Genomic DNA, 13148 nt, shown 5'->3' on the forward strand with positions numbered 1-13148 from the left:
TTGGGTTTACTGAAGATACTGTCTTCTGAATTTGAATTAGGGCAACTATATTTTGATATACAAAATACTTTCTCTGAATAGTCATCTTTACTCCTCTGAATGTACAAATCCATTTACCCTTTACATGTTGGTCAAATCTTTTCCGCTACTTGGATGATGGTAGCTACTGCTAGTGTTCTGGGCAAACCTTGATAGGCAACTTTGTGCCAGATGTTTCTGCTCCCACCTAAGAGACAGACAGTTTTGGAGCGCCTGCTCTCTCCACTATTTTAAATCAAAAGCCCACTGAAATTCTTTGAGTACTTCTCCCCCCCTCCCATCTTTAGGCTATTCTTTGTTTTCTCTCACCACCTTCCCTCACAGCATAGAGGTGTTTTCTCTATCTAGGGAACTCTGCAACTAGCCAGTGCAAGAGGATGGCACAAGCAGAAAGTGCACAATGCAGGGGACCCCTTCTCCTAGAGCCCAAAAAGTCTCTTGTACTCTTAGGTACCCCATATTTATAGGGCTCTGCATAACCTTAAATATGTTGTATCCCTGTAACATCTTTGGTCTCTAGATAAGGGCCAAACTCTTCAACAACAGAGAGCCATACAATCCGCGTCAGCCCCCAAACCTGATAATCAGGAAGAAAGCATTGCTCCCAGATTCAGCATGGCTCTCAAGTGAGCATCAGAAGACCAACAGTAGTACATGCACTTTTCAAAGAAAAACAAGAAGACTGGCAAGCAAGACAAACCTTCCTCCTACAAGGGAAAATTATTATGGGGCTCCTCTCTTGTAGTAGATATATGAGGAAGCAAACCTTCCACTTCTGTACCTGCAGTTACTTGCTTGGTCAGCATTTCTGGTCTTCCTGTTCCTGTGAAAGAACTCTTCCAATCCCCTTGCGCCCCCTGGTGCAGTTGGATGGTTATATTAATGGGTCAGAGGGCGGGCACTGCCCCTACAAGATAAGGGTCCCATGTGAGGCCCCATCAACCAACAATTATATTGGAAAAAGCCAAGAGTAACTTTAAAATGACCAAAAAGAAAGCAGTTAAAGTCACTGCTCTTCCCTCTCAGAGTTCACCAGTACTTTTCTTTTGAATGAGATGCCTGAAAATCTAATAAGACTGGGATAGCAAAGAAAACACTCAGGAAACTACTTCATGAAGTCAGAATCCTCCTTGGGTACCTTGCCCCATGAGATTGGGAGTTTTCCAATTAGGAGAAACCAGAAGCTGACTCCCAGGTCAGGTCATTTGCCCACAAATACTTCAATACCATGGAGAAATAGGTGATCCTAGCACTCAGCCTGCATCAGATTCCTGATTACAGCAAGGGAGAACTGAAACACTCCATGCAGAAAAGGATTCCAGTATAAATTCAGAAAACAGCCAGGTCTCTTCTTGTATGTGTCAGCATTAATAAGGTAATTGGATAAGAACAAGACCAGTCCATGAAACGTAGACACATCAACAGACCATTTATGAAGCAGTAAGGATTCTAAAAGAAGAATCAATTTCATATGGAAGTGCCTTAAACTGAAACAGCTGTTGTAGCAGTAGGGTTGAAAAACCAGCCGAGACTCTTTTATCTGAAGAAAAATAGGAGAGCTTCTGCGGTCTTGCATAAGCTACGTTAGTTCTGGGTTTCCTTAATGTTTGGAGTGCTTCACTTTTCAATCTTAATGTTTTTTTAATTTCTGTTTTGTATGGTATATGTATGTAAAGTATTTTGGGATAAAAATGGAATATAAATTTAAGATGGCAGTGGATGTTTGTGATATGAGCACCAAAAGAGTTTTTTTTCTGATTAGAGAGAAGAAATTGTTCTTGTACAAAGAAAAGGAGTACTTGTGACACCTTAGAGACTAACCAATTTATTTGAGCGTAAGCTTTCGTGAGCTACAGCTCACTTCATCGGATGCATACTGTGGAAAATACAGAAGATGTTTTTATACACACAAACCATGAAAAAATGAGTGATTATCACTACAAAAGGTCTTCTCTCCCCCCCACCCCACTCTCCTGCTAGTAATAGCTTATGTAAAGTGATCACTCTCCTTACAATATTTATGATAATCAAGGTGGGCCATTTCCAGCACAAATCCATTCTGCCCCCCATACACACACACACACACACACCCCGCAACAAACCCACTCTCCAGTTGGTAATAGCTTATCTAAAGTGATCACTCTCCTTACTTGTACAGAAACCCTTTACATGAACAGCTCACTTAGAATGAATTTTTTGCAAGCAAATCACACAGCCTCTAAAAATGGGTTTTATAATGTAGATGGTGCCAGACAACTCTTATTTTTTGCATTGTAATAAACTTTAGAAATCTGTTCATCCAAGCAAAATATATCAAGGTAGATAGGACTTCCTCAGTTGTTCCATAGGATTCCAAACACTAATGGTAATCACCAATTTGGAAGCACCTGAAGGGCAGTGCAAAAGATTTTACAATCCTGTACCATGGAAGGCTTTGTGGGACTTTAGTCTGCAGTTAGCAAGTATAGCAGAATAAAGTTCCCACAGTGGCAGGTTATTTTCTTTTCTCAATACATACATTTAAATGCAAATTCTAGTCATTTTAAGCCTGTATGTACTTCTCTGATGTTCCTCTGCAGGTAATTTTCTACGACAGTGACTGGAATCCAACAGTGGACCAGCAGGCCATGGACCGGGCACACAGACTGGGTCAGACGAAACAGGTCACTGTTTACCGGTTGATTTGTAAAGGCACCATTGAGGAGCGCATCTTGCAGAGGGCAAAAGAGAAGAGTGAGGTAGGAATGAAGAAGCCATTTGGAACATGAGTGGGGTAGAGTAGATAGCAGAGAGTTCAGCTGTGGAATTGCTCTGAGAAGTAGAATAGTCTCTTCAGACATATAGATACCCACATGGGTATCTCTGTGCTACAGGGGAAAAAAATAGTATCCATATTGTAACAGGGTAGCTGCACTGTGTAATGTGGACAGAGCCCAGGTGGTATTGTGTCATGTGGTTAAAAAAACAACCCACTGTTCTTGCTGAAAATGCCTGAGCCCAGTTTAAACTAAAGCTTACGCTGTTGTTAATCTAGGAATTCCAGTTCTTCTGGCGTAGACAAAACCATCGTGGCACACCCACCGCTAAATTCTGCAAAACTAAATCAATCTTCCTACAATTTCAAATATGTGATCTTATCTTATTAAATATATGTAAATTTTTTTCAGAAAGTTTTGGCAAAAACCAGACAGGGTGTATTTAAGATATGAAAATTCCCAAAAGTGCTCAGCATCTTGCAGAATCAAGTAGTAAATGCTTTAAAACCTTAAGCCTCACAACACCTTTATATACTTACAAAAATTGGGTGCACAATTAACCATTATTAGCGGTAGCAGCATTGAAAGTTGTGTTGCCGACAGGGCTCAGGAATTGTAACATCTTTCCTCTGGATTAGACTTTGACTACATTAGAGCCTTCAATCAACTGTGCTTTGGTTGGTTGTATTGCAGCAATTGATGCATTGCTAATTGAGTGCATCCACATTGCCCACCCTGAATCAGTGTATGTTTTCCCCTGTGCAGATTAGGCAGATTAGGGCTGCCTAACACCGAGTGTGTCGGGAGGTGGCTGTCCTCTTTGACAGTTGACAAATACTTCTGATCTTTTTATACTATAGCTTCCACAGATATTACCACCCGTGATGACTTGTGCATCTGATTTTTGCCAGTGTAGATCCACCCAGAGAGGTTAAGGGACTTGGTCATGTACACACTGAATTGTTGTCAAATCTAGGGTTTAGAACACAGGCCTCCTAAAACCGTAAACCACACAGCCTCCCACATAAGTCATTTGAAAAATAGGGGTAGTAATACTTATCTACCTCACAGGGAGGCTGAGGATTATTAATTAATATTTGTTCAGTACTGGGTTAAATTTTGCTGCTGAGTTTATCAGGATAGAATAATCACAACCTTTTTTCCTGACTTTCACCCTTTTAACTAGCACCTTTTCCTGGTTAGTATTTAGTAAAGAGAAAAGAAAATAGCTCATGGTTCCTCTGTTTATATTTTCTTTACTTTTAGATCCAGCGGATGGTGATTTCAGGTGGCAATTTCAAACCAGACACCTTGAAACCCAAAGAAGTGGTCAGCCTTCTGCTGGATGATGAGGAACTTGAGAAGAAATGTATGTGCAGTGCACATTGTTTTCCTTCTCCTTCTGTCCTGTGCTTCACTGGTTTAGAAATCTGTCCTCTCATACCCTACAAACACACGCACTGTAGATAACCCTTTCTTTTTCCTGGCTTATTTTGTATCACTAGTTGTTTTTAGTTCCAGCTCATTTCATATCACTATTGAGTAAAATGAGAGTGAGGTATGTGATGGTGCGGTATAAAGTTTTTACTGTCGCTTTTTTAGGATCACCACATTATTCATGAATGACCAAGCTTTGGCAGAATTATGAAGGTTATTCCAAATAAATGCTAATAAGAACTTTATATTTCAGCACACGTTTGGATGTACAATATAGTTGCACATTTTAATACCACTTGAGAGAAGAGTTTCCCAATAAGGCTTTTACTTTTCTGATTTCAGGGACTTTGAATCTAGCATTACTCTTTAGGGACTTTCAGTGTGTTACTATAATATTGCTGGGTTTTATCCAAGGCTTTTTCGAGAACCGGAGTCTTTTGTGAGATAAAGAATATTTATACAGGGATAGGAAATAGCTTTGAGAAACTGATTCTTACATTATGCTTTTGCTACCTTTGTTTCCTGACAGTGCGTCAGCGTCAGGAGGAGAAGCGGCAGCAGGAGGAGACAAATCGTGTGAAAGAGCGTAAACGAAAGAGGGAGAAGTATGCTGAAAAGGTACTTGGATGCAAGGAGAAGAGCCTGAAAGGTTTTAAGCAGGGGTTCTCACACTATTACATAGTATGGACCAAGTTTTAATACAAAGATGATCTCATGGACATCCTCTTCTCCCATTCCCTATTATGTAACAGCCCTGTGGCAACTACAGCAATTGCTTACATATAAAAGTAATATTAGGAAAATATGTAATGTATCTTTTACTTTATCTTTATCTGCCTTTTAATGCAACTTGCAGCTTGGAAATAATGAAACGCTATGCGTTTATACAGCTCTCTGAACCACCAGTGATCCACAGAGCAATTTGGAACCCCCTAGTTTAAAGAACTAAATGGCATAATACTTTTCTGTTTTCATAGTTCATAAATCAGAGGCTTATTGGTGCTGTCATCTTATCAGATTTTGTTCTGGGAGTGTACAAATGGAACATAAATTCAATACCCGATACCAGTAAAATCTCACTATCTGAATGGCTTAATGAGAGGGGAAACAGAAATTTGTAAAATCAGAATTTCATTTGCTGGCTCTTCGGATTTGCATAGTCTGAATTTAAGATACTGGAAATTGGATAATCAGTGTTTATAAGAAAGCATTTCATGCTCACTTTTTAACAAAAAATTGAAATCAAAATCCTCTAATTCAGTGATTCTCAAACTTTTGTACTGGTGACCCCTTTCACATAGCAAGCCTCTGGGTGCGACCCCCCCCCCCTTATGAATTAAAAACTCTTTTTTATATATTTAACACTATTATAAATGCTAGAGGCAAAGCGGGGTTTGGGTTGGAGGCTGCCCCCTGGTGACCCCCACACAATAACTTCACGACCCCCTGAGGGGTCCCAACCCTCAGTTTGAGAACCCCTGCTCTAACTCTTCTGTAGCGGAAATGCTGATAAGTCATTCAAGCCATTTTAAAAAACCTTACTAAATCTAATATAGGAGCTCCTGATGCATCTGGTGCCATGTCCTCCAAAAAAAAAAATCCCAAAATGCCTTATTGGTAAATGCCATGCATGGCCTTTATCTTGTTATATTGCACTGCATGGTGGGCTTCCCAGTTTACTTGCCCCATTTCTTCTTCCTTAATGTGTTTTCGGTCCCTGTATTATCGGTTTGTTTTGCTTATCTGCAGAAGAAAAAAGAAGATGAGTTGGATGGCAAGAGAAGGAAAGAAGGCATGAACCTGGTGATCCCATTTGTTCCCTCTGCTGATAACTCCAACCTTTCTGCTGATGGGGATGACTCGTTCATTAGCGTAGACTCTGCCATGCCCAGCCCGTTCAGTGAGGTAAGACGGTCTTTGAACCATCTCCCATGCCACCTTAGTCTCGTGGTCTTTAGGACTCTTGCTTTCTGCCTTCTAGCTAGTGTGGAACCTGTGTACTATTAGGGAACCAGAGATGTCTAAACCTAATATTGACCCATAGAGTTCAAACCAGTCTATCTAAAATGTAGAAGCTAAAATAATCTTCCCCTTCTGCTGCTCTGATGATGTCACCTCAAACTTAATCATTGTGTCTCTTTCACTGACTTCCTGTCTCTTTCTATGACAATCCCTTCCTCTTTACCTTCAGACTCTGCATAGCTCCACTCCTGCTTGCATTCCAGCTTGTTTCCGTCTACCCTCCCCTTGAGGGTGATCAGATGTCCCGATTTTGAGGGCTTTTTCTTATATAGGCACCAATTACCCCCACCCCCGTCCCGATTTTTTACAGTTGCTATCTGGTCACCCTACTCTCCCTCCTCTTCTTTATGTTCTCTTCATATTTGTGATTTTGTGTCTTTTTTCTTATCACCACTTCCCATGCCTGGAACAGTCCCTCTTTTTGTGAACCGAGCAACTTCCCTCTCTTCCTTCAAATACCTCCTCAAAGCTCAGTTTCTTTGTGTAATCATGCAGCACTAGTCTCTCCTAGAGCTCTTTCTTCTCCCTCATGTGCTTCTGATCCTTCATTGTTGTGTTCTGTGATTTAAACACATACCTCACAGGACAGATCTTGTCTTCCTTCATGTTTTTAAAGAGCCATGTTCTATAGTACTAAATAAATATTATTGCTTTTATACAAGGTTGAGTTAATTAAGATCCTTCACTCATTACTAAAAGATTTTGATTAGCAGTAGTGGTTGAGCAGAGAACAGGATTCTCAACCTTTCTCCTTCTGAAGTGGGTGCTCTCCTGAGGGTAATCTGCATGGGAATCAACAAGTGAATGAAGAGAAAATAAAGGTTCTCTTTGGATCTCTGCCAAATCCCTGAATCTCCCATTTTTAAAGTTAGCATATATTTTAGTTCAGAGTTGAACATTAAACATGGGCTGGAGAGAGAATTTAATTTTGCACTGTGTGTAAGTAGAGGACATGGTGTGGTGAGACAGGATATATATTGTGTTTTCAGTCTTGCATTGAGAGAGAGCCCAGGCTAGCTGTCATTTAATTGCCTGGGAGTAAAATGCTCTTTAATCTAGTTGCACCTTTTCTGAAGTTCTTAGTATGCTTTTCCCCTTGCTGTAAATAAGCTGATGTAAATAAGTTTTGTCTCTGTGCTGTCTAGATCTCCATCAGCAGTGAGTTGCATATGGGGTCTATCCCTCCTGATGAAAGCAGCAGTGACATGCTGGTGATTGTGGATGATCCAGCCTCTTCAGCACCACAGTCGAGGGCCACAAACTCTCCTGCTTCCATCACTGGCTCAGTCTCAGATACCATGAATGGTCAGTACTCTTCACTTACCTTAATACTTACAAGGAGTAGTCAAGCCTGGACTTTGTATATCTACATAGTATAGCTGTTTTACCCCCACTTTACACCTACCTTGTAGGATTTAGTGAGGGGTGAAAAGGTCTAAGAAAAAGAGTTCCTTCTCATTATGAATTTTTTTCAACTTTGGCAGATAGTTTCATCTACTGCTGTATTCAATCATCTATCACGCTTTACCATTCCCATGATATTTAATACAAGTCTTGTTTGCTCCTGTGATGCAAAGGTCCATTCCCCTTTTTGCAATGTGTACATATCTGCAAAGCTCATTGCTATTACTAGACAGCTGTGTAAAGAAGTAGAATCCTCCATAGGACCATTCAGTTATATGTCTAAGCTTTTCCCGGAGCTCACTGTGGAGCCCAGGGACAGGTTCTGTATTGCCTACCTTTCTGTTGCATGATTGAGCCCACTGTAATTGCATGACATTAGCTAGACATAATTCTAGATTCCAAAATAATTATAGCCCTAGTTTTTGATGGGTTAATTTACAGATAGCAAATGGAAGAGCCAGAGTATCTCCAAATAAGAGTGTTTTTATCCTGAGATGTTAAAGGAGAGTTCTCCCCTGGATTTAGGAGCGGGGCTCACAGTCATGACAGCTAATTTGAGTTAGTGAGGTGTGACTAATTAGAGAAAATTGAGGAACAAAACTTGCGTATTTGTTTTTTCTTGGGGGTTGATGGTTTAGTTACTAGCAGGCTGATGTAGATATCAGGTATGTGTGAAGTTGAATTTAGCTCATGAGTCACCTTGTGTATTACAACAGCTAATATTTTCATCCCCTCCTTCGTTGTTTAAGGAATTTCAATCCAAGATACACCTGTCACAGGGAGAGGTAATTCAGGTAGAAGCCGGGGTCGCCCTAAAGGTTCAGGCAGTGGATCCAAAGGCACAGGGAAAGGCCGGAGCCGGAAGTCAACAGCAGGAAGTGCTGCTGCAATGGCAGGCGCAAAAGCAGGGGCAGCGGCGGCCTCTGCAGCAGCATATGCAGCATATGGGTACAGTGTGTCTAAAGGTAAGGGAGTCTGTTACATAGAGCAAATTAAACCATATTTTGATGTAAGACTGTTCAGATATCCTGCCAGGGAACAGGAGTTGTATTACAGTATCTCTAGAGTCTTGTGTTCTTTCTCATTGCGATTCAGTCATGTAACTGTACTGAATGGCATGTAATATGATGTCATAACATTGTGATAATACAGCAAGTTCCACCACCCCAGTGCAGGGGAAGTAAGAGACTGGGAGCACTGCCTCTAACTCCCGTCTAGGTCTTTGCTCTTATGTATTATAGGCAGAAATCTTGCTTGTTCTTGGATTAAGTAGCACTTCATGCATTTCCTTCCTCACACATTCTTTCTCTCTCAGGGCTTGTCTACACTACCCGCCGGATCGGCGGGCAGCAATCAATCCAGCAGTGGTCAATTTATCGTGTCTAGTATAGATGCAATAAATCCAACTGCTGAGCGCTCTCCCATCGACTCCGGTACTCCACCAGAACAAGAAGCGCAAGCGGAGTAGACGGGAGAGCGTTAGCTATTGACTTACCGCAGTGAAGACACCGCGGTAAGTAGATCTAAGTACGTCGACTTCAGCTACGCTAGTCACGTAGCTAAAGTTGCGTATCTTAGATGGACCCTGCACAGTAGTGTAGGCAAGCCTCAGTGAAATGGGATTTTGTTCAGTCAGAGTGGACAGCGCTGCTTGCCACTGAAACATGGCTGTTACTGACTGTTCTTTGCGGTTGTCACATGGTCGCCCTGTAGCTATAGCCTTAGAGCCAGAACTTCAGCTGTTTGAATTGACATAACTCCATTGAAATCAGTTGGTGCCACAGTGATTCACACCTGCTGAGGCCCTGGCGAAGTGGTGTATACCAGATGGGCTATGGCTCCCTCTTAGACCTCTCTCCCTTATGTGATCAACAGGCTCAGAGAATTCATAAGCATCAGGTAGTCAGTGAAAGCTAGTTGGATTAAAGAGCATGAATTAAGGGTCCATTAATATATTCCTATATCGTAAACGCAAGTCATAGAAGTTAAATGTTGTGTGTTGCTGACAAGCCACAGTGTGTGAATGGTGTGTTCACGTGGAATCTTTTTTTTAACCCTGTTGCTAGGTATGTCTGCAAGCAGCCCTCTCCAGACATCAATAATTCGGCCTTCTGGACTTGCAGACTTTGGACCTTCAAGCGCCTCTTCTCCTTTGAGTTCCCCCTTGAGCAAAGGCAACAGTGTTTGTGGGACCCCAAAAAGCTTAAATGTGACGAGCACTATGATACCAGAAACCCCAGTTCGGAAACAAAGCAAAGGAGCCCACACCTCGGGTGGGCGGTAGTAAATTTGAGCCCTGGAGCTTACCTTAACCGTATTGGCTTTCAAAGTAGCCCACCCTGCCAGCAGAAGGCATGCAGAGAAATGCCTGTTGCCATCCCACATGTATGTGAAAAGAAAATCACAGCACAATGGGGATGGGTGGTTTACGTGAGCACTTTGATTACGTGTATCCAAAAAAATTACTTTCGCAGATTCTGTGAGGAGTATGGATAAGGAGTGGGGTTAACTGAGAATGTTTCAGATTAGTTTTTCAATTAAGATTTACTGACACATCCTACAAGTGTGCTGTGAGAGAGATCCTGCAGCTATTTGTGTTTGTGGACACACCAGTGTACTGTCCTTCCTATTCTTTGAGCTTCAGATGGAGTTCAGCTCCATTCTTATTCTAAGAAATCACTATCTGAACTCGGAGGGTATTCTGTGAAGTCAGAGAAACCCTCTGCACTGAGGACCTGACAGTGCATTTGAGGGTGTGCCCATCCAGGGGAGCTGGGTGGTTGAATAGTCTGGCTTCTCTAGTGTGAATCAGTAGTGAATCTAGGGATTCTATGAAGGATTATCTGAAGACCTTGATTTCAAGGCTACGGGAAAGAAATCTCACACAGTTTCCAGAGTCTGGACTCTTGTCAGTGCTATGCTTTTGAATCTGTTGTAAACATCTGGCAGTAGCTGGAACCACACACTTGGCCAGAGTATGCCTATTTAATGTTGCTGTGTCTGCTTCACAGAGAAAAAGAAGCTGCAAGTAACTGGTTTACATTTCAAAGCCCAGGTCTGTTAGCATTGAGCATTCACCATGATCTCTCTCATTCTGAGCTATGCTGAGCTCTTAAAGGTGTAGGAACCATCAGGCTTTGCTTGTATATGTTTCAAGAAGAGGGAATGCTGATGTGTAGGGGGGGAGAAGTTCGCTGCTATTCCTCTCATTGTGCAATAGCAGAACTTGTTGACATTGCCTTTGGGTACCGCAGCTTGCCATGCCACAAAGGGAGCAATGGGGAGCTTTACTGAAACAAAGAGTGTGCCAGTCAACTCCCTGGGAAAAATGAAGTCCCCCATTCCAAGCCACCTACACAGTATGTTCTTCCAGCATGTTTCCCATTTGTCAGTGATGGTCTTACACAGCAGCTTGGCTGAGTGCATTACAATGTGCAGGCACTAATAGCCAAGCCCCATAAGACTTATAGAAGCCATTAAAGAGAACAGGAGTGTTGTCAGTGCCACTCTGTGTCCTCATTCTCTCAGATTTCTCTTTCCCCATCCTAAATGCACAAACCTCTCTAGAGCCCCTCACTTGGCTGTAAGCGTTGTCTGCATTGCACTGAGACAAAGGTGGGGTGGGGGAGGAGCAGTTCTCCTGGCAGGCTCATTGAAATCAAATGGTTATACTACTGGGGCACTTTCATCCCGAGGAGGGGGGGGGGGGGGGGACAAGTTATGAGTTACAGGTCTCTGCTGTGACAGCAGATGATGATTTTTTTTTTCATCACCAAACCCCTTGCCTGGCATCTCGCAGTGTGAAGCAAGTGCTTCTTGTGGGCTCTGCCTCAAATTTGCACACCTGAAAATAGCGGAACTGAGTTTAGTTAGATTGATTTTTAAACAGATTTGTAGGGGATAATTGGGGGGAGGTGTCACTTAAATTAAATCATGAAGACTTCCCCCTTCCCCTCATATTCACATGTATATAATGATATTTAGAGGGAATCAGAAAAATGCCAAGCCTTTTTTCTCTTTGAATGTGCTGTCTATTTTTATAACTGAACTTGTATATATGTATAAAAAGAGACACATCTTTCTTTTACTAATTGGAGAAGAAAATCTTAAATAAATGCAGTGAGATAATTTTATGTAAATCAGAGTCTCTGTGGTTTGTACTCATGTAGCCATATGAATGGGATGGGGTGAGGTGAGGGAGTGAGGTGTGTGGGAGTGAGTGTACGTCTGTGGGGATGTGTAAGTGTGCATAGGCTTTGGAATCAGGAGGTCTGTGTGTTCTACCCTCTGAGCAGTAGTGCACTCTAATTATTTTCCACTGTTGTTGTCCAATTAATTTACTGGATATGTACATTTTATATAACTAAGCAACCTACTATTTGCAGTCCAGAGAGAACATGTACAGTACACTACAGGTTACAGTAACTCCTCGCTTTGTTGTCGTTATGTTTCTGAAAAATGCAACTTTAAGCGAAACGATGTTAAGCGAATCCAATTTCCCCATAAGAATTAATGTAAATACCGGGGGTTAGGTTCCAGGGAAATTTTTTTCACCAGACAAAAGACTATAATATACTCTGTGTATGTGTGTATATATATATATTTTCATAGAATATATATATATATATATACACACACAGAGTGTAAGTTTTAAACGGTTTAATACTGTACACTGCAATGTTGATTGTGAAGCTTGGTTGAGGTGGTGAAGTCAGAGGGTGGGATATTTCCCAGGGGATGCCTTACTGCTGAATGATGAGCTAACAATCAGCTTGAGCCCTCAAGGGTTAACCCATTGTTGTTAATGTAGCCTCACACTCTACAAGGTAGCACGAATGGAGGGAGGGGAGACCACATGGCAGACAGACACACACACCGTGTGTGTGTGTGTGTGTGTGAGAGAGAGATGCACATTGCCCCTTTAAGTACGCTGACCCCACTCTAAGTACACAGCCTTTTTAAGTAGATCAGCAAGTTGAGACAGAAGCTGCTGCCAGGAAGCTCCCTCCGTCCTGAGCCCTGTCGTTGCCCCCCGCTGTATGGAAATGGGGTAATCGGGTGTAGGAGCAGGGGGGACAGGGACACCCTGACATTAGCCCTCCTCACCCCTCACCCCCACTTGCACAGCAAGCAGGAGGCTCCGGGGAGCAGCTCTAAGGCAGGGGGCAGGAGCAGCACATGGCAGTGGGGGGAGGGACAGCTGAACTGCCCGGCAATTGATAGCCTGCTGGGCGGCTACCACACAGGGAACTTAGGGGAGCTGATAGGGGGCTGCCGGTCCTCCCTGGTTCCAAGCTCCCACCTGCTCGCTGCAACGGGCTCCTCTTCCTGCAAGCAGTGGACAAAGCAGGCGGCTGCCAAAGGACATTATAAGGGAGCATTGCACAACTTTAAACGGGCATGTTCTCTCATTGGTCAGCAACAAAACGACGTTAACCGGAACGACTTTAAGTGAGGAGTTACTGTAGCAGATGGATTTATTCAAAGGAA

At 42.4% G+C, this 13148-nt stretch overlaps 1 protein-coding gene across 1 annotated transcript in view; it reads left to right on the forward strand.

Annotated features, from left to right (window-relative positions):
* The window catches only part of INO80 (INO80 complex ATPase subunit), a 134181-nt gene extending 122384 nt beyond the window's left edge, over positions 1–11797 (forward strand). Inside the window, exons 30-36 of the mRNA XM_048853134.2 lie at positions 2619–2777; positions 4062–4164; positions 4762–4850; positions 5982–6137; positions 7400–7559; positions 8408–8623; positions 9725–11797. Coding sequence (XP_048709091.1) covers positions 2619–2777; positions 4062–4164; positions 4762–4850; positions 5982–6137; positions 7400–7559; positions 8408–8623; positions 9725–9942 — 1101 coding nt within the window. The 3' untranslated portion in view covers positions 9943–11797. The remainder of the gene's footprint in view (positions 1–2618; positions 2778–4061; positions 4165–4761; positions 4851–5981; positions 6138–7399; positions 7560–8407; positions 8624–9724) is intronic.
* The last annotated feature ends 1351 nt before the right edge of the window (positions 11798–13148 follow it).

The sequence above is a fragment of the Caretta caretta genome, chromosome 6 (genome assembly GCF_965140235.1).
Source record: "Caretta caretta isolate rCarCar2 chromosome 6, rCarCar1.hap1, whole genome shotgun sequence".
Classification (NCBI taxonomy): Eukaryota; Metazoa; Chordata; order Testudines; family Cheloniidae; genus Caretta; species Caretta caretta.